The 21,910-nt window shown below is 46.8% G+C and overlaps 1 protein-coding gene across 1 annotated transcript in view; it reads right to left on the bottom strand.

Annotated features, from left to right (window-relative positions):
* COA1 (cytochrome c oxidase assembly factor 1) overlaps window positions 1-21,910 on the bottom strand; it is a 56,045-nt gene that overhangs the window by 3,275 nt on the left and 30,860 nt on the right. Inside the window, exons 3-5 of the mRNA XM_075418572.1 lie at window positions 8,218-8,320; window positions 5,137-5,288; window positions 2,550-2,626 (exon numbers count right to left, since the gene is read on the bottom strand). Coding sequence (XP_075274687.1) covers window positions 2,550-2,626; window positions 5,137-5,288; window positions 8,218-8,311 — 323 coding nt within the window. The 5' untranslated portion in view covers window positions 8,312-8,320. The remainder of the gene's footprint in view (window positions 1-2,549; window positions 2,627-5,136; window positions 5,289-8,217; window positions 8,321-21,910) is intronic.

Raw genomic sequence — 21,910 nt, 5'->3', positions numbered from 1 at the left:
TAAAGTTGGTGTAGAAACAGCTGGCACAGCGAAACAAATCATTTCATGCATTTGTTGCTTTTAAAAATTCTCTCGAGTGTTTTAAACATTGGCACTCTTGAAAGCTGTTTTCCCTAATAGCACAGCACAGCCCCGATGTAAAGGTCTGGGATGCGTGTTCCTATTTGTTGCAACTCAAGTAAAGTCCTGCCAGCTATTTTTAGATAGGACATTCCTCCCCCGACCCAGTGCCTTTCTCCCTCTCCATCCTGAGGGTGCATTCCTTGCTCCTCTCCAGCCTTGGAGCCAGACCGTGTTGCTAAGGAATTATCCTGGCTTGGAGGAGTCTGAACACTGTGTGATCGCTCAATGTGACTGCTGAAACCCTGACAGGGAAAGACAGTGGATAATCAAAGAAGAAAAACTGCATTTGTTGGACACTGAAGGGGAACCTTTTCCTTCCTCTAAGCTCTGCTCCAAGCCCACTTCTGTGAGACTGCTCATGCTGCTTTTCCAGCTCGGAAGGACTATTATTTTGGGCTACTAAGATATGATTTTTTTCAAAAGCTCCTGGCCCTTGCCCAGCTCTACTTTTGCTGGCATTGGTGCCGAGTCCATGCAATTAGGTAATTAGGCTGCCACACCTCTGTGCGATGGGTCTGCAGCAGGGCTCTTCCTTCACTACCCCTCTGCCTACACCTGACCCAGGACAAGCAGCTGCCTCGTTTAAAGCAGGGTTTGAAGGAGCAACTGGTCGCTCCCCTCAGCATGGCCTGGGGTCTCGGCCCTTCCCTACGCTTGCTTCGGGGCAGGCAAGTCTCCCGTTGCAGGACTGATGCCTTGGCTGCCCTCGCCTCTGGGCGTGCTCCCATCCTGCTGCCTGCGCTGGAGTGAACGCCGCCTCCTCCTCCAGGGCCAAACCAGCTCACGCACTCCCAATTTCCCTTTTTTCTGTTGCTCTCTTTTTTTTTTTTTTTCTAATAACCATATAACTAAATAAACCATTATGGACAGGCTGCATGCTTGGAGTCAGAAGCATTTCAGTGGCTTAGAAGCCTCGACTATTCCTGCAAAGAGCGCTCACCTCCTGGTGCCATTTAACTGTGTCTGTGTGGGCCTGGTGGCCCCCTGGTCTCCACTGGAAATGTCCCTGTGCACGCTCTGCAGAGCCCCACCAGCACAGCCTGCTGGCATGTCTGTTATTCCTGCTGGGGGTTCCTCTTAGCTCCTCAGCTGGGTGCAAGGACACCAAGTCCTGCCAAGCCTCAAGTGGAGCTGTGCGCATGACCCTGTACGTAGGTGGAGAGGCTTGAGTCTGACAGGTTCGTCTGCCGTAAACCCTTTTATCAAAGATGGTTTTTTTGGCTTTTTTTTCCTCTTAAGCTTGCAGAAACACATGCAGAGCTCATTTTAAAACAAAACAGATATGAGAGATATGTCTGGACTTCAGTTACTGCCGTAGTTTAACATCTTGCAATCCTCAGTTGTCCTCACAGTAACTCAGTGAAACAGGAGGAAACTGTTACTTCCCTCCATCTGTGAGGAGGGGATGAGGAGGAGTGAGGAGACCAGGGCCCAGGCGCTGGAGAAGCGTAGGTGTGCAAGAAAGGTGGCTGGGGACCTCTGGGGGTATCTCTGGTCACCAGGGAGGAGGCCAGGTCTGGCCCTGAGTCATTTTACACCTTGCTTCCCATAGTTACGTGGAAGAGAAATTCAGTAAGTCGTGCTCATCTAATTATGAAAAGAAAACATTACCATACGGCTGGTGGCAGCTGCACAAAAATGTTGTAGCTTTGGGTTTCTAAATAGAGCTAACGGAAGTGCCTAACAAACTGCAAGAACAAGTACATGCAAAGAGGCTTGCGTCTAATGGAATATCCTCTTCTGCAGTGGAAGACAGACTTTGAATTCACGTAGTAATTCTTTGCTCGGTTCTAGAGATCAGTTTACCCTTGACAAGGGGGATTTTCAGGCCTCAGCGCTATAAAAAGGTAAAGTCGCTACTACATGATGTGGAGTTAGAGCATCCTTGTACTGTAATGGATGTGTTCTAGCGCTAGTTTTTAACTACAAGGACCGCATTTACCGAACAGCTTGAAAAAACCTCCTGCGTGACTTTCAGCTCACCTTGATAGGTTGTGATGTAATGTGTCACTCCCCTACTGCAATACACAATACTAGACTGGAGTTGGGACTGCTGTTCAACGGCCTCTGCACCTCCTCGGGGAGGAGGGGTGGGAGGGGACAATATGCTACCTTGGCTCACGGCATTTGTGTGTATACTGAGATATAGCTGGCAGAACACATATCACACAGATGAATGGCTCATGTTGCTCTTCTATTTGTATTCATAGGGATGAACTCAATACATTTCTCAACTAATTTACATTTTTGTCGTAATGATGGTAATAACCTTCCACAAGGCCTTCAGATGTGAACTTCCGCTTCCTTTGTGTGCCTGATCTCAGCAACGCGGATGACTAAAGCAAATATCCTGCTCCGCTCTCTTTCTCCTACCACTTCTCTCCCTGCACCTATACATTTCTCCCAGCCCTCCCCCCAGCACGCACCATTGACGGGAGTGGTCCATCTCTGAGTTAATACAGAGGTCCCCTGCTGATTTTGCTCCAGACACTGGTAGCTTGATCTGCAAATGTAAAAGTACATTAAAGATTCAGTAAACCACGTTACGAAGGGGACATTTACCCCTTCTACAGTCAAAGACGTTAACACCCTCTTTTCAACTTAAACTCTATTTTTTTAAAACTGTATTTCAGAGTTTCACTAAGCTATTCCAACGGCTAACATGTGCGTGGCTATACAAGTCTGTTTTGCCATACATTAATCTCTCTCTGCTGAAAGAATGTACTGTGTTACAGCTGCAACCCCCAGGGAAAACCACTCACTCTCAGAAAGACTTAGGAGCAAACACCTTTCCTTAGCAGCATGCACGGTATTCCAGAGGTGACCTACTCTGTGCTAGACCTTCCCATCACCATAGGAAGCCTGTAGGTTGGGAGCCTCTACAGATCAGCCCATTAACACGCATCAAGGCAATGAGATGTTCAATGGTTTTTGTCAGTGTCATAAATTCTACCACTCAGTTGTTCAACAAACAAAGCCATGAGCTGCAGCTGTGACCACAGCTAATTGCACTCGGTCTAAAGCTTAACAAAAGTTTCAGGTGTAGAATTTGCTGGTGGTATTGTAATCATGAAGGGAAAATGCCAGTGATTCTTCAGCAGGCCCAGGAGCTGGGAACGTTGTAGAGTCAGTAAATAGATCTGTGATGTAATCATTGATGATGATTAACTAGTTTATTTCATGAGAATATGAATGCTCAGGAGAATGAAATAGCAGAGAAGAAAGTTGGTGGTTTGTGTCTTGGGTGAGGTCGGTAGAAGGCAGGGTTTGACCTCACCCTGAGTCACCCGAGCAACCAGAGTGCTTAAACAGTGACACAGGAACACATTGGTGGGACAGGTTCTCTTCTCCTTTTCAGTCAGCATAAGAGGTGGTGTGTTTTCCCTGCATTTTTGTCCTTGGATATGTTGTCTGGCAAAATCTCCAAAACCTGGAAAACATTTTCGCCCAGGGTGTTACGTGGGGGATGCCTGGCTGGAGTGAGATGGAAAGTGGAATTCTATGTGAGTTGGTTGAAGGTCGATTTTTCTTGCCCTGACAACCCACCTCCTTCAGGGCACATTTGCCCCATTCCTTACGGTCCTTGCTTGGTTCCCAGGACTCAAAAATAGTCACCAGGAGGAATAAAATTATTGAAATGTGACGAGATCCCTCAGAGAGTTGCCTGGAGAGGTCTGTAGGGATACTTTGTGTCACTAGGAAAAACACAGAGGGGCAGCCAGCCCTGGAATAAAGGGTACAAACACTGATGGAAAGTCCCTTTCAGGCAGCAGCCCGGAGTGGAAGTGGACTTGCGTTTGCAAGGTTTGCCTCAGCCCAGCCCTGGGCTGATGCAAGGCAGCCTTGTGCAATACCTCAGCACGCAGCGCAGCGTTCTCCAGTTGCTACGTAACCGGCACGCTCAGCCCCGCGCCGGGCAACCATCCTCCACGGCGCAGACTTGGGGTGCTTTAATCGCAGCACCATTTGCGCCGTACCACAGCGCAGCTGGTGAGCGGCCGTAGAACTGGGCTCTGAACAAGGCTTTTAGAAACTAGAGTGGGGCGTACCCGGCGGGGAGACGGAGGCAGCTGCTGTTTTAAAGATGGATTTTGATACGTCTCTGGAAATGATTTTGTGGCTTACAGCAGCAGGAGGGGGACTGACCAGCTTGGGAGGTCCCTTGGCGTTCTGTGCTGTGTCCACTGTCCTGGTTATGGCTGGGATAGAGTTAATCTTCCTCCCAGTACCTGCTGTGTTTTGGATTTAGTACGAGAAGAATGCTGATAACACTGGTGTTTTTAGTTGTTGCTATGAAATCAAGGACTTTTTCCAGTTTCCCATATTCAGCTAACGAGCAGGTGTGCAGGAGCTGGGAGGGAACAGAGCCAGGCAGCCAGCCCAAGCTGGCCAGGGGAAATATTCCATACCACAGACACCATGCTCAGTTTACGAATGGGGGTTGGCCACAGGGGCAGGAATTTTTCTTTCTTGTTTCCCTGAGTTTGAATCTTCTCTTTCACGGGAGTTTGAAGTTTTATGGGAGTTCGGTCTTTTTTGGGTGTTTTGTGAATTTTGTGAAATCGGTGAGTTTGGCGTTCCGCAATTGCTGCTAGGGGACTGACCCCAACTCGGTCATCGGGTGGTGAGAAAACTGTATATAGTTTGTTTTGCATATTCATTATTATCAGTATTATTAGTATTTACTCTGTTGTCTTCTTAAACTGTATCTCAACCCACGAGTTTTCGCTTTTGTCCGTGTCTCCTCCCCATCGTGCTGGGGGGGGAAGCAAAGGGGTGAGCAAGTGGCTGTCTGTACGACACCCATACAGCACGAAATGAAGATACCGTTCTTCCTGTTTCTAGTCCCTTGCATTAGAGCATAGATTTACACTCTGGGAACCCATTCTTCTTCCAAATCAACTGGCATCCCACCCTACTGCCTTCCCGTGCCCCCAAAGCAATCACGACCGGCTGAAAATGCCCTAGCTCATCTCTTGTCACCACCCCGCGACACCACCTCCCCAGCACTACCTGTGCTCTTTCTGTGTCCACACGGTTACTCCCATCCATCAGTCGGATGTTGTGAACCTTGAGAGGGGGGGCACCCAGGGCTTCCAGGGCATTGGGATTGCTGTTCAGTTGCTCCAAAGCCTGCTGATAGTACTGGGTCCTGGCAAAACTTTCTAGGTGAGAGAAACAGGGTCGTGAGGAGACTACCCCCTTGAAATCAAATTATCAGTTAAAACAAAAGAAAGATATTTCCTTCAGACTAGCACACCCTCCCTGAAAAACGCTCCAAAACTATTAATTAGGAGAATTATGGCTAAAGGAGGAAATGCACCCTTACATCAGAGAAGCAGCGCTGAACTGTAATGGTATTCAGCTCATTTAAGTGAAGAGGGCTCTGAATATAGCCTGTTCCATGGTGACAGGCAGTTCAGCTTATGGCTGTGTCTCCCTGCTTTTCATACATTTGTATGTCATCTGAAAGGAACAAAAAAAGAAGGGGAAAGGAGAAAAAAAAAATGTAACGATGAATATCTGAAAATGTTCTGGAGGCAATTAAGTTTTGTTGTTTTTTTTTTTTTTTAGAGGAGGTACAGAAAATACCTTAAGAATGGAGACTATTTTTCAGACATTGGTGGGAGATGGGAACAGCTGTTGCTGTGAAGCTTACTGTGGCCTTGACACAGCTTTTCAAATGGCAGCCATGAAGCTGCAACTCTACTGACGGATGCATGAAAGGGGAGGCACAAAGAAGCGCTGTGAGAGTTCATGGTCAAGCAGCAACAGCAGCGCAGCAGACTGGATGCTGCAGCGTTGGCATATGGAGGACAATGGTGGCGAACTGCTGTTTATCAGTGTCTGGTTGCTACGTAGAGCTGGGAAATGCTGTCCATTGGTGTCCGCTGCACAATGCAGAACTGTGGGGCTGGAAATGTGCTGACCTGCCTTACGGAGGCAGAGATTTGCTTACAAACAGTTTTAAGGCTTGCCTGCTCCTGCTGCGGTTTCTAGATGCGCTTCACGCCAGCCTAACTTCACTCTCTCGACATCAAGAAGGGCAGAGTTAAGCTAAGAGTGTGCACGTGTGAAAATCCTACTCTGGCAACTCTTCTCTCACCTTCCACAGAGTTTAAAACAAGGTGTAAGGTGTTTCCTGCTCTCTTGCCTATCGGTATTACTCCTGGAGCATGAGGCAGAAGGATGCTGCCCCCTCTCCCTAATTAGAGGCATCCCCTGTGAGCGGGCAGCATCCAGTTGGCATAGAAACAGCTCTGCTAGGCTGCAGCCTGCACTGGTCCTCCCCAGCCCCCTGGGCCATGCTAAGGAGCTCCAGTAAAAGGGGCTGCAGCACACCAGCCCTTTAGTGCCTATGGATCATGGCAAGCAGACCACATTAAAAGTATGTTGTGCTCATCCTGCAGGCTGGAGGGGAAACGGGTTCGAGTTTCCTGTTGCTCCTCCTCAGCTGTTCCTTGTCAGCACCTTGTGTATCGGACATAAAATGTCCAACTAATCTGTTCGTCCACACGTTTTCCGTAGGAGAACTGAAAGGATGATGGGGTTGGCTAGGGAGACCGATCCTGTGAGGAGGGTGTGGAGGTGAAGAGAGTGAATAAAAACAGGATTACCCGAGTGTTTGTACAGGCTTTCACAGAGACCACGTGCATGCAAACTTCCCTTCAACCTGAAGGAATGGGAGGGAAGCACCCCTCTCCTCCTGCTCCCACCACCATGGAAGCCACTTGCTCCTCACAGGTCCCAGTATGAGCCAGTTCTGTGCACTGGGCAGAAGGAACTGGATAGCCCTGAGTGCAGGCCAAGGGGAGGAAGGGTCCCAGTGTGGTTCCCCTGTCTGTTGGAGGCTGCAGGAGGACACACTCTGCAGCAGAAAGTGTCCTTTCAACAGCCCAGCTGGCTTATCACTGAGTTATCAGACAGCTCCTCGGTGGCCACTGATATTGCAACAGAGCAAGAAGTGGCCATCACGTTGCACCGCTTGGTTGCACAGCTAAGTGATGTGGGGAATGAGCCCTTTGACTTTCTGTATAGCACAGGGGATGACTTCCACACCCCCTCCCACCCCCCCGGAGATTTCAAGATAACAATGCTGAAACTGAAAATTAAAAAATGCTAATATCCTCGTTAAAGCCAGATTCAGTATTTTAAAGTGTAAGAGGATCATATATCTGTCATGCACTCCAGAGCCTGAGGGCAAGAGTTGCCTAAAATTGAAGCCTGCTTTCCAGCCTTGTCTGATTTGGTATTAATATGTGTAAAATGAAGGGGAGATTTCAGAGCTTATCTCGAGGCTTGAGGAACAGGCTTGACTACACTCTTCTGGCAGCATCCTCTGATGTAAGGGTAGGTGAAAAGCAATATAATTTCATAGTACCAGGAATGGAGAGGCATAGGGCCAAAAGGCCTATAGCACCCCCAGAGAGAGAGGCAAAGCCCCTTTCTGGTCTGATGCTAAATATCTAGAAACAATTTAGAAAAAATAAGCCTCTATCATTTGAACTAATAATTCGAATCCTTGGCCAAAGACATGTAGCAACTACAGCTGTCTATAAACAGCAATGTTACCTGTCTAGCTTTTCTCTCCTTATCCTGGTCTTCTTAATGCCAAGCACTCTTATCTGCCCTTCACTCAGGAGAAACTAATGATGTCTTAGCATTTCACAGGCGTGTTGTGTTTGAGGGCCAGCACCACAGATTTACAGATAAAACCGCTAGGCTTTAAGACCTTCTCACAGATGGTCCTCTTTTCTTGCCCAGTTGTAAAATCTCAGTAAGAAACAAAACCTCCATTATTGCCTAAGCTTTCACTTTGCCCACATCCTCAGGAACCAGACCTTCTCCCAACCACAGCAGCCTGCTCCCTACACAGTACCCACCTCTGGGAATGCGTGCAACAGCGCTTGGGAGAGCAAGCAGTGCTGGGGCTGAACAAAGCAGAGCCCACAGAGGCAGAACCCAGAGGCTCCGCCACACTTCCCCTAACTTCATCTGCTTTTCACATCTTGCATGCTGCTGTTTTCCCCGCTACACAAAAGCAAATGAAAAGGGCAGAGGAGAAATAAGGTTGCTAACAGCACCGAGACCTACTTTGCATAAGATTATACATCACGATGCATCCCCCGCCGCTGAACAGTCCCATGAAAACAGCCATTTGCTGCAGTTTTCTTAGAGAAGCTGGCATTTTTTCTCCCTGAAAAGAAAAAGGGAAGACATTTCTTGTAAAAGAGAGCCAAAGGGTTATTGCCCCCCCTCCTCCTCTTTCCTAAAAGCCCTTTCCAACGAGGACTGAATGAAAGCGCAGTGCGCAGGCATCGGGCTCCGGCTTGCTGGGGCCCCACCGCGCGCCCAGAAGGAAGGGTGGTGAGAACAGAGCAAACCAGGGACCCGGCCGGGTTGAATGTGTTTATTCAACTTCTTTTAGCGATGCCACAACTTCACTAATTGTCGAGAAGAAAATGACCTCCCCGGTGTGGCCAGGGGCCAGCAGCGCAACGTGTTGTCATGGGGGCTCCCGGTGCCTGCCCGCTCACTCACGCACTGCAAGCATTCAGGTTCTGGGGGCCAGATTTCTCTCTCGAGTAAACTCCTCTCAAGCAAACACGCTCGCGGCAGAGCCGGGTTTGGCCTGGAGTGGTAAGGGACAGCGCCAAGCCAGCGCCGTGCCAGCACAGATAATGGAGCCGGGGTGTGTGTTCTCTTGTGCTGGTTTTTTCCCAAGCCGTGGATAAACAGGAAGGCTCTCGCAAGCTATTTTTCTTCCTTCCTGCACCCCCTTCAGCCTAAGCTTGCCCTTTTAATGAGTCACAATTTTGGCATTTGAATGAATGACCTAGCAGAATAAGAAATGCTTCCGAGAAAGTCAATCTACTGAACATGGTTTGGGTAAGAGGGGGACTGTGTGGCCTGGGGAGCCTGAGCTGAATGCTCCTGCCCATGGCAGGTTAGTAGGAGCCGAGCTGAGCCGTCAGCAGGAGAGCAGCACGTTGCTTCAGGCTGTGGCAGGATGGGACTTGACCGAGCATCTGAGTATCAGCTCATGCTCTTGCTTTTCTCACAGCTGGGATGGTAGGGAGGAATGGTCTTGACAGCAATTTAAAAAAAAAAAAAAAGAAAAAAATTAGCAGAAGGCTGCCCTTTTTGATACAGGCACAGAGACATCTGAATACCTGGGGGAGCTGTAGGGGATTTCTAATCCCAAAGGCTTCACACCTCGATCCCTGTGCCACGACGGTGTGACCTGAGCATTGCACTCCATGAGAGCTGGTTAATAAACCCAAGCCCAAACCAGTTACAGAAATGTGACCTGGGCAAGGCTGTTTGAGGCCTGTTGTGGAAACCACCTCTAGCATCCCTCAGGTATGCGTTAGTCAGGTATTGCTCAGCCGACATCCACAGTTTGGAGAGGGTGGAGAGGCAAATGTCAGGACTCCTTCCCGCCGTGGCCAGGTCAGGGTGACACAGCAGCTTCCCTCTGCTCACCCCTCTGCTGACATGCCTGTATGCCATCTCTTGCATCCTCTAGCCCGAGGGAAACCGTGAATGCAACCCAGGTACCACATTCCCCTACTGCCCTGTTGGCACTAGCGTTCGTCTGTAACACATGCTATCCCTTAGTTGAAGGCTTTCCTTGTTAACTAGTTCCCTTGATTTTAAGACCTCTTAAATATTTAAGTTTACTGTTTAATTTGCTTCAGGTTTATGGATGGCTAGTAATGGTTGTGACCTAGAGAAGCATGTGGGTATCATGTCTATTTTATGCCCCAAAATCCCCAAATTGTGCCATTGGTACAGTCAGTCATCACCTCTCTCACTCCTGATCTGTTTCTCCGAAGAGTTTTCTTCTTCACTTCCCCTGGGGAACTTGAGCGGTGTGAGAAGTTGCAGCAGAGGAAGTACGAGTGTGTTTTTACAGAGAAACAGCTGCAGTCATTTCACAAGGACAGCGAGAGCTTTCTGCTTACCCGCTTGTGCTTGCAACTTTCCTTATATAGCAATTTCTAACATTATTTCCGCCCCCTCAAACTGCAAAATCTGATTAATAACCGAGTTTCCCATAAGATCTGTCTGGCCAGGAGGAGGATCCAAGACCAACACCACATAACAGGGAGTTAAAAAAAAAAAAAAAAAAAGGTGGTAAATGTGGAGAGCGGATCAGATACGATGGGCTGTGACCTGCGGCATTTGTTTTTGCCCCTTTCAAAGTTGTGGCCGGGCAAAATTTGCTTTCTGTGATGAAATTTAGGGTAATTGAATGCAAATGTCTAGGGGTAGAGGGTGCTGCCGGCTGTTTGCTGAATAGAAGTGGGAAGACACGGAGCTCTTGCACCAGCGAGGAGGTTGTGGCTGAGGCTCAGGGGACCGGCCTAGCCAAGGGCGGAAATCGGAGGCTCTGCAACTCGCTGTCGGTGGGTCTGAGGTTTGTTCGGTCTCACGGTCTGCTCGCACCCAAACAAGGCGGGATGGAAAGTAAGAGGAGCTTCGTGCTGATCGGTCACGCTCTCATCACTGCCTCTGCTTAGAGCAGGTCAGCGGCTGCAAGCGCCCTGATGGTGCCGTGCTGGTGCCACGGGGCAAGCGAGCTTGGCAGCTGGGAGATGGTGATCCTGGGAAGCACTGCTGCCCCACGCAGCACTCCCAGCTGCTCCTGATGTGCCACCCCTGCCTGCAGCCGTCGCTGGTCCTGGTGAGGCAGGGATGGGGGGGACTGAGCTGCACCCAAGTTGCGCAGCTCACACCGGCTCTGCGAAGGTCCTCACAGCTGTAACGAGGAGAATATCTCCGTTGCTTGCTTTTGGTCACGGTGGGAAGCCTGCAGGCCAGACTACCCCATCCCCAGGCTAGCCCTTGACGTTCTCCTCCCACTTGTTTCTCAGCTATTTTCCCAAGCCAGTCCTATGACAGCACGTTGCGGGAGGAGGTTCAGAGCTACGCGTTTTAACAAGCCTCTCAAAACCTTGCAAACCTTCTCTTTGATCCTACAGTTCCTTGCTAGCTTCCAAAAGCAAGGACAGAGGTGTCCTTGGAGCCCAGTGCATCCCTCACAGGGGGGCTGCTGCTTCCCTCCCCTGCCATCATGGTCCCCTGCGGCATGGATGTCCGGATATTGCATCAAAATCCTTGAGCATCCCTCGGTGTGCAGCTACTGATGATTTCTGAATGATGGCACTGGAGGTACTAATAGTGTCAGCTTGCGGGAGACGGAAACATAGTAAGGAGCTGTTGTCTGCAAGCACTCATTGCTAGGATTTCTGCCCTCTGGCCAACTGCGTTTGCTGCTCCCATCTGCTGCTCTGCTGAAGTGCTCGCTAGGAGAGGGAAGCAGAGGTGTGCCCACAGGCTTGCCTCCGGTCCTGAGCCCTTCTGAAAATTCTTACAGCCTGCAAAGCATAGAGGCTATTAAAGGGAAGGATCAAACCCCCTCGATTTCATTCACCACAGAGGGAGTAACTGCAAGACAATGCATTCAGGAGAATCTTATAAACACAACGTGCAATTGCCTCCTAAGGAGGGAAGTTCAGGTTGCTATCTGTGGTGGAGATCTCCCTTCAGAACCTGTTATACCACTAAAAAGTATGCAAGTCAATTGGTGGAAAAACAGATTTCTTCACAGCCAGTAATTAAAAAAGCAGAGTTTCCAAGCTACGCTGTTCTGCAAAAACATCTTCTGCCCCATGCTATTTGCCGCGGTAAGAAAGATTAAGTGGAGATTAGCTCACACAAAAACACCAAGCCTACAGTTACCAAAAGAAGAGACATTAAATCATTCTAAGTAGTGTTCTCGAAAAATAAATATTAAAGAGCTGAGCATCCCGATAAGGGCAATGTTCACTTTGTGCCTTGAAAACAGTAAGATACGGTGGGGAAGGCAGTATTCGGGCTTGACTTGAAACTAGGCAGGACTCGGGCAGTTAACAACAGGATTTAACAAACTCAGGGAGGTGGAAGACTCCCAGGGTCACATGTGATATGATGAGTTGCTGCAGCAATAAAGTCTGTTTTTAATTAGACTTTGTTTTCTCCACAGAGGATCTTCTAAAAATAGGCAGGGCTTAAGAGAGTCTCCTTTGTTTCAGCAAATTCAGATTTTCTGCTTTGGTCTCTGAAATTTGTGTGGCAGAGGTTGGTCTCGGGCACCTTCACCAAAGGCAGGTAGTGGTGAAGCAACAGCATTTTCACCAAGCCACAAACATTCATTTTACCTGCCTCAGACCTGCGTAAGGGGGCTGGGGCTGTAGGTTCTTTGGGAAAGGCACTTCCTCCTCCTGGCACTACCAAGCTCCACCAGCACCTCCAGCTTCTGGGTGCTACTGCAGACCAAAGAGTAAACAATAATACTGCTCTGATATCAGAGAGAAGCAACTTGATCCATGCAAACTCGGTGCGATCACTGCTGGCTATCTCCATTTGGGCCACTGCCCACCCACCTGCCCAAAACAACATACTGCCAGGCCACCCATACAAGTAGCTGGGAGCCTTTAAACCACTTTGAACCACTGTAGACCTGAGGTGTCGGTGTGACACACTAAATATGTTTGGCAAAAGCCTACTATTAAATGAAATTAAAACTTATCAATAGGCCTAAACACGGACCTGAGCATCTAACTTCAAGGCTGGAACTGTTGTCTAACCCTTCTGCAACAAAACTCTCCTTTGGGCTGGTGGGATTTGAGTCGGCCCCTGGTGAAGCTTTTCTGCAAGCCACCCAGGTAGTCATCGAAGTGACAGATGAGGGTAATGTCAGGCAAACTACACACAAGCACAAGCACACACACGTGTATTTCACATTCTTGCTCTCTTGCCCATCCATTGATCTCGTAAGATCCATAAGGCATCTGGATGTGGGCCAATTTCTATACTAATAACATGCCAGGACAACTTTTTAGAGACAGCTTCTTCATACTTACTGTCTACAAAATACCTTCATCATCGGTACTGTCACCAAAGAGAGAACAGCACAGCAGAAGTGTTTCAACAGGACCATCATTTCAGCATATTATTTTCTCCTTCTTCATGGAAATAATCTCAACATACTATTTACCTCATTTCTGAGAAGTAACAGCAAAAATTGTGACCCCTGCCAGAATGTTCAGAAATACCAAAGACTTTGCATGTATGATCCACCTTCACCAAAACTTCAGCAACTTGTAGGAAAGAAGTTTGCTTAATTCACAGTCAAACCAAAAGTAGGAGTAATAGTTTTTGTGTTCTCAGTGGTTCTTCTCCAGTTGCACCGAAAAGGCGTATTTTGGCGTTTAAGGAGGTAAAACACCTTTTCATCTAGCTCTGAAATGGTCCCTTCCAGGGTCTCCTTGTCGATTGGTTCCTACAAGCGTTTTACTCTGGTTAAAATGTTTTGAAGAGACGACTCCATGTATGAGGAAGGTTACTGCCAAGCCAGAAAACTGCATTGTTTATTTTCTGCCTTTGCTGCTAGCTAATTACCAAGGAAAGTGAAAGTAGTCAATAGAGTGATTAAGGACTCTAAACAGCCACCTCAATCTTGTAGTTGTATCACATCTCCTGGGGCACACGCCACAATGCAGGTGGCTTGCTTTGTTACTACAAAGCCTGACACGGTGCCTACAGATATTTTCATTTCCTTTTCCTTCTCTCTTGGGTGCTCTCATTTGCACGTTTCTGTATATTTATGTATCTTCATACATCCTCTGTACTCCTCTGTCACAGACTACTTCCCCATGTGTTTTTAAGCTGCACAGCCGCATTGGTGAGCTCGCCTGGACTGCATTTCTTTTCCTCCTGGCTGCTCACCTTCAACCCCTCTACGTGCCCTCTTCCCCTGCAGACTACTGCACCACCCCAGTGCCAGGCAGACAAAAAAGGTGGGGCCACTGTGTGCCCGTTGTCTGAGAAGCCTTCTCCTTGGTTTATCCCTCTGTGAAATGGAGTCTGTCTTCCTAACCGCAGGTAACGAAGGCAGGTGCCTAAATTCTTTTTCGCTTTTCTCCCAAGGTGCAAAGATGCTATGACCTAGTTTGTTCAGGCTTTTTGAAGGCCTGGCTCATGTGCCAGCCAGTTCAACCACCCACTCCAGATCATCCTCCGAGACAACGAGAGCTGCCCATGCTTTGTACTGAAATAGGAGGGATATCACAGAAAAGAGGCACAACTAGGGCGTGTTACTGGAGAAGCAGGATAATTATACCTACAGTGTGACCCATTTTTGCTGTTATTGGAGCATGGCGTTATAGGTTAATGCCTAATAATCTGTCATTAACATCTCTAATTGTATGTTTCTGTAATTGGACTCCATGGAGGGGGGAGGAAGGTGTGAACGTTTGTGTTTTAGAGGTGAATTGCAAGGGATTTAGGAGTAAGAACTTCTAAGTAGGGTAAACGAAAAAGTTGCATCCAAGGTGCAGGAAGAAAAGATCAGTGGTGTTTATGGTTTTAACAGTGAGTGGTTTACCTGAGAAAAATATAGGACAGCTTCTTGGCTTCCCTGCCGCTGGGAGTGAGGTCAAGAGCGCTGCAATCCAAGGTTCAAAAGAATTGCTCTACGCTGTACCCGTGCCTCCCCACAGCACGCGTCACAGCCCAGATTCCAAATGGGCACGTTAAAACAAAAGAATCACATAAAGAAACAGCAAATATAGTCCTTTGACTGTCTTGTGCTGCCAGGATGAGAGGGAATAGCACTCTGTGCTTAGCAGGAGCTTAGCAGAAGTGGACTGTCAAGCCAGGGAGGTTTTCATAGTGTGATGTGTATTTTCTGTACATAGTTTCCTAGAATAGGTTCACTGAACCTGCAAGGTAAGTGACCAGTGAAGAGTACCAAACCATTTCTCATGGAAAGATCAAAGAGTTTGCAATGCTTTCTATGCAGTAGTAACTACTCAGCTCTCTTGCCAGTCTGTGGGCATTCATCTGTGTCCAATACATTAATTGTGCCAAAGACACTGACAAGTTCTCAAAGCCAACAACAATGACCTATCTAGCTTTACTAAATCCTGAAATGGGGAAAAAACACCAAGAAACAGGGGGACTCTGTAACAACCTTCTTGGCTAACAGGTCACCTTTTACCTTAGAAAAGAAAATGGTCACAAAAGTTCACAGAAGTACTGCAGACGTCATTGGGCTAGAAACTGTATGTGGCTATGTTAAAAGTCAGTACCTGCCTGGAAGTTTACAGTCTCTAACGCCAGTCCTGATAAGGCTTATGCCTGTCTGTAGTCTTACTAACTTCAATAATACGATCCACATGCATGCATTACATAGGCACGCAGCAGACGGTGACCTGAAGGAATGAATGTCAGGGGAGGCAGTCATAGGGAAAAAATGGTTAAGGCAGGAATGTAGTGTAAATCATATGATGCTTGTTCCCTTGTAATGTGTCTGCTTCCAGAAATGAGGGGGTAAAAGATGTGATCTACTCTGCTGTGATCAGCATGGAGCCCAATTTACAATGCCTTTAAAAATATCAGCAGAGACTGGAAGATTTGCAGCCCCAAGGCCAAACATCTTGCTGCTATAATGTCTTTTATTATATAGTACTATAGCAGTACATACTTCTGGCACTTCACCGACACCTTGCTCTTATTCATACTTCCTACTGAAAACCAAAAATAAATACAATACTACCCTAAATCCCCTCAGATTCTCAGATGTGGTAAGTTTATTTCAAGTGCCTATCTTTACACCCTCCTAAGAAGGGCTCCTCTTCCAGAAAATGCTGACCCTACCCTTCTTCTGAAAGTCAAGTCCCTTTGAAATACATCAGATCAACACTTAAAGCCTAAGGCTTTGAGGAAAACTAATTACTTTCGAACATCTTGGACACCTGGATCGTTTCCAGAAGTTGGTACTTGCCTATATGAGCAGAACTGGTTCAGTATCAGCTAAATCTGTTAACACAAATTAAGGTCCGGGGAAAAAATAACCTCAGAGACTCACGACTTTTTAATAAGCATTGAACACCAAAACCAGCACAAGACCAACAGGGATTCTGACCTAGAAACATTCTATTCTCAGAAAGACAAAAAGGGGAAAAAAAAAAGTGATGATGGGAACCACTAAAAAAGAAAGAAAGGAACTCCCATAATAGTTGAGGGTTTCTGTTCAGACAGATCCAGCTTGTTCACTTATGTGCAGGGCTGTGCGAGATGGAGATGGAGAGAGCAAAAGCACAAAGGAAGTGACGGAACCTGCCATGCTGCTTGCACGTGCAAGGAGTCAGACCTTTAACTTGATCTGAGTAGCTGCTACCGATTTATCCATCCACCCTTGGAAAAAGGAAAAGATACGCTGGATGCTCACAAGACAGCTGGATGTGAACCCCCTTCTCTTCCAAAATGAGTCAGGGCAAGAGGAATTTCAGAGAGCAGCTGACTGCAATCCATATTTTCCTCCTCAGAACACGTGTGGGAAAAGATTTGAAGGGAAAAAAATCTCTCTCTGTTTAATGCTTTAAATGATGTCTGTATTTTATTTGCTAAATCTTAGGTCCTTCTATAGCTCCCATTAAGGAAGGCAAGGATTTTTTTTTCATTTTGCAGAACTGTGGCAGAAAAACACGGAACGACTTCACAGGAAGCCTGTGCCAGAGCGGGCACTTGGTCTCCAGAGACCTGGGCTGTGTCCCTGCCCAGGCACCATCCCCTCTCTTTGGCTAAACCACAGCAGCCTAGACAGGTTCAGCACAACTCCAGGGCTGTTTCCTACAGTGAACCTACCTTTAGGGATACGGGGATAAGATTTTCCCATGGAACTACAGCGTAGGGCTTTGCCCAACAAGCAAGTCTGACAGTCCGAGAGCCGGACAAAAGCACAAACCACACTTTCACGTACTGTTGATGGGTGAGATTTTTCAAAGCATCGGGGGGTGCTTTTTGTGTACGCGACAGGCAGCACCTTTACAGGATCACTGTTTCTTAAAACTGCTCGGAACTTTGAAGATTAGGCTGCTTTACGGCATTTTCAAGACACCCCCTCACTAGTAGCTTTCAAACAGGGCTGCTAACAACATACATTATTTTCACATAAACTTTTTGCTACCATAATATTCAAATACTTATTTGTGGGCTTTGTTGATCAAATGCTAGACTACCAAGGGCTAAGTACAATGAGATTTGACAAACGTGGCATACACGAGACACGTAGGTATGCTGTGATCCATCAGCAAAGGAAACAGGACCAGTTAGCAGGGAATCACTGCTGCTAATGGCTCTGGCAGGGATCCATGCCCACAGACTTCTTAAATTGAAGGCTGAAGAAGAAAGACTTTGCCTTTGACCACAACACACACATTTTTCCATTTGTTTTTGTTTTCCTTTCTCATGGCATGCTCCTCGGCGCTCTCTTTGTGGGAATTAGGAAGAACAATAAATAGATACCATCACTTTTATACACTACTCCCAGGGACCTCTGCTTAGATAGAAAAAGCCCCTAATCGGTGTTACTTCCAGTTTATCTGTGGCTTTGCAGTTCCTATGGCACCAGCGCAGGTAAAGTAGAAGACAGTGCTCCGAGGTTTCATAAGCAGCTCGGGGACTGACTCACTGTATCACTGTGGCTAAACCCATAAACTTTTGGTGTCTCAATTCACACGTGAAAATAAGTGACTAAATGCTTCCTGGTTCTCACTTCGCTGGAAGATAGCGACATTTAATGGCTGCAAAATGCTCTGACAGCCTAAGATGTAATTTTACTTAGGTACGAAATTGCACGGATGCAGTACACGTGTGTGAAGAGGCACGAGCATGTGTTCCAGAAAAAAAAAAAAAAGGTATTTTGCAGCCTGGCACAGGGTGTGTTGTAGGACCAGCAGAATAATTACAGCTGCCGCCGTTGGCACTTATTAGAAAATTAAAGAAACTTTTAACAGGTCATTAATAATCTGTGACTACCTGCCTTATTAGTATTCTTCCGTCGACAGGCATGAGGGTGAGGGGGTGGAGGAAACGGTCACACCTTCTTCTAAGTCACCTTAGAAGGCCGATACCCTTATTTTTCATCGCTTTGTAATCTGCTTGTTTACTTCCCTCCCGGTGTCTCTTCTGACTGTCTCTTCTCGCTGCTAGCTCTCACACCAAAGGACCGCGGGGCTCTCGGCTAGGAAAGCCAGCAGCCGCACCTGCAACAGCCAGCCCCAGGGGGAAGGCAGCCCTCTCCGCGGTGTCCCAGCCTGGTAGCCATCTCCCTGCTGTTGAGAGCTGCCTCTGAACACCTCTCCTGAGCGTGTGCTCCTGCTTTGGATTATTATTTTGGTCTGCAAGGCACCCCTGTCCATTCGCAACACACTAGAGTTTGTTCTCTCTCATCTTGCTCCTTGCCTTTCTCGCGCAGGCAGATGGTTGGAGGAGGAGAGAAAAGCAACTTGTTTCCCTGCTTCTTCTGACACACACACGCTCTCCAGAGCAGACAGATGCCTTAAAGTCAGATCCAGGGCATCAATTCATCTTTTAGGTTCAGCTGTAGTGCATAAAGCATTTGCTGGCTCTGGTCTAATGCTTTTTGACATTGTCAGGCCCCCTTCAGTGAACTACTGCCTTGTAACCAACTTGACAGCAAGTATTGTTCTACATTTATTAATACCGTACGTGCGATCTTCAAACTGACATGTTCCAAGGCTAGGCATCAGCTGTGCTCAGCTCTGGCTTCAAAAAAAACATTCAGACAACAGCAGAGACCTCCTGCTGCTAATAAGTAAATAAATAAATAAAACCATGTCTTTACCATGCTGCTGCCACACCTTTTTACCCTTTCAATCTCAGTTTTGAATAATTTTTTCTTTTCCTTGGGGTCTTAAAATTTGAAGTACCCACTTCCTTGCACCCTCCCATTTTTGGCTTCTTTAGGAAGGGGCTTCCCCCCCCACCCAGTCTTTTTTCAATTTACTCTTTTCTCTCTTTCGGATGCAAACCTAAATTCCAGAAACTTGAATCAACATAAAAGTTAATTAATTTCAGGAACTGTTTTTCCTCTCCTTTTTATTTTTTTGGAATGCAGATGGGTTTTTTTTACTATAGTCACTGCAATTTGCTATTATTTTTTTAAACATTCAGCTTAATGGGTTATGTTTACTTAGTCAATAAGCTGATGATGCCCACAACAGGAATAGAAGTGTTTGGTTAGCAGCAGGGAGGAAAAAAAATCAATAACTCCAAGCATTTGGCAGCTTTGTGGGCAGGAAATCATTTGTATTCTCTGGTTTAAATCAATGACCTTCTTTTCTTTGCTGTTCCAACAGGAAATTATAAACTCTGTGAACACTATTTGCATAGTGCCTTCTGCAATACACTTGTATCTGCCTGGGCAAAACAATACGTTAACCCCAGCAGTGCTTCCCTGAGGTCTCTGTTAGAGAAACCAGGGCACTTCAGCACACAGCTTTTCAGCTGCAGGCTCTTGTATTTATTAGAAGGGGAGGCAGAATAGAGCATGATGTGAAAAGAGCTCCTTCTCCACTTCCAACGGCACCATCAAAAGATGAAGGCATTATTATTTGACAACATGGCTGTCTACTGCAGAGTATGAAAAAATGCTTTCTTCGTAACTTGGCAAGATGTTGTGTTTTCAGTATGACGGACAGAAACTTGCTACTCCTACACTAAAGCTGCAATTGCGCTTTTGTATCTTGCTTGTCAGGATTGCCCTACTGTGCCAGGTATGGTTTGCAAGTGCTGCACCTTTGCTTGAACTCAGTTTAGCATTACACAGTTCATGTTTGTGAAAGCTTCGGTCTCCTCTATCCCACCCTTTTGCTAAATGCACTTAAGGCAGAAAACCAAATTCCCACCTTGTCTTGCCATGCTAATGGGAAGCTGTTCCAGGAAGCTGTCGTTCTGAGAAAAGGCAGTGTTGAGCCTGGCACTTCACTTGCCTTCTAACTTTTTCTGCTGCCCACCACTGCACGAAGTCCAGCTCAGCTATTTCTTAGCGTGTAGGAGAGCTGGCATTCAGTGAGACAAGCTAGTCACAGGAGATGGAGGAGGTGTGTGACCCTTTTTTCTGTCTCCCCCAGCGTGACCACAGGGCAGCCCCAAACTCTGGGATTCTTGTCTATGGACAGGGCTAAGTGTTGCAGCTTGCACCCCTTAATGTGCTTATCTTCATCCTGTGCGGGAGAATGCCATGGTAAATCAGTCTGAAAAACATGGTTATAACCCCAGAAACCACCAAGGCCTCAGTAGCCTGCACTGAAATTAAATGTCATAAAATTCAGGCATCCAGATTGCTCTGCTTTGCTTTTGCACATGACAAGTCCTTTCACAGCAGTTGTCAGCATCCCCCCTGTGCTCCCAATGCCACTGGCACAAAGCTGTAGTCATCAGGTGATATTTGAAGTACATTGCTAGTTATGTCACAGCTCTCCCTCCCTGAAACAAGAAGGATAGGAATGTTACTCGGAGCAACTGAAGTGGAAGTAATATGTAATTCTTGCACTCCCTGCTTTCTTTCTATTAATTTGCCAGATGTAAGGTTGATCCTGATCCCACAAGCATCTTGTTCCTTCCCACTGCAACTCTACATGCTTGTTGGGGTCCCTTCCAGAGCTCCTGGCTGCTGGAGCACCCTTTGCATTTCTAAAATTTGCTGTTCCCGATTGAAGGGAGCCACCATGAAAAGGAGGTGCTTCACTTTCTCATTGACAAGAGACCAAAGCAGCATCACAGTATCACAGAAGCGCTGAGGTCAGAAGGGACCTCTGGAAGTCACTCTGTCCAACCACCCTGCTCAAATGGGGTCACCTACAGCCAGTCGACCAGGACAATGTCCAGACAGCTTTTGAGTACCTCCAAGGACGGAGACTCCACAACATCCATGGGCAACCTGTGCCAGCACTTAGTCACCCTCACAGTGAAGCAGTGTTTCCTGATGTTCAGAGGGAACCTCCTGTGTTTCAGTTACTGCCCATTGCCTCTGGTCCTGTCACTGGGCACCGCTGGAAAGAGCCTGGCTAATTCTTCTTCACACTCTCCCTTCAGGTATTTAAACACATTGACGAGATCCCCCTCAAGCCTTCTCTTCTCTGAACAGTCCCAGAAAGCAGAGTGCTAAATCAAAGGATGAATTGGATAGCTATTGCTCAGTTGACTTTACTGACTGGTTCAAAAGCAAATATGTGTTTCTTTCCGTGTTGCTTTTCCCCCATTCCCCACGCACACATCTCCTAAATGCCGTGCTGTCACCTTTTCCCGTTGAACACCACGTACCTGGAATCTTTCCATATCACAACAAGAAATGTTTTAATCTGGAAAGACATGCAAATAGAATAGTTCATGCCAGAAGTATGAACTGGTTTGGTTAGTTTTAGGCTTTGGACTTTGTGAGTGATTTATGATTACATATGAATAAAACATAATCAGAAACTGTGGAGGGATAGTGGTGTATGTACAAAGAGGAGAGCTGCTCCTGTTACACACAGGAATGTATGGGCCGTAATCTGATTCTTTTGAGGTTGTGAAAGGTGTGCTAGGTGACTAATTCATTTCACTAATATACGACTAGCCACTTTCATAATGGAAAAAATTACTTTCCTAGATAATTTGTTTTTTAATGACTTATCATAGTTGCTGGCCTCCTAAGGGTGTATATTTTTCACTACACAGAAAACTGGTATGGAATAAAAAATGCTGATAAACTCAAAAACTGCTTTCAGCTTCAAAACAGAAGTTTGTGGGTTGTCCTTTTTTTAATATATATAAGCTACGGTCTTTGAGGTTTTTGCTCAGAAGACAACCATGTGTTTCATGTGGTCTCTGTTTACAAAAAGGAAAATATAATTCTTTCTGCGGAAAAGAAACTAGATTACACTGCAGG

The sequence above is a fragment of the Opisthocomus hoazin genome, chromosome 4 (genome assembly GCF_030867145.1).
Source record: "Opisthocomus hoazin isolate bOpiHoa1 chromosome 4, bOpiHoa1.hap1, whole genome shotgun sequence".
In the NCBI taxonomy this organism is placed as follows: Eukaryota; Metazoa; Chordata; class Aves; order Opisthocomiformes; family Opisthocomidae; genus Opisthocomus; species Opisthocomus hoazin.
This window is presented reverse-complemented; position numbering and strand designations above follow the sequence as displayed.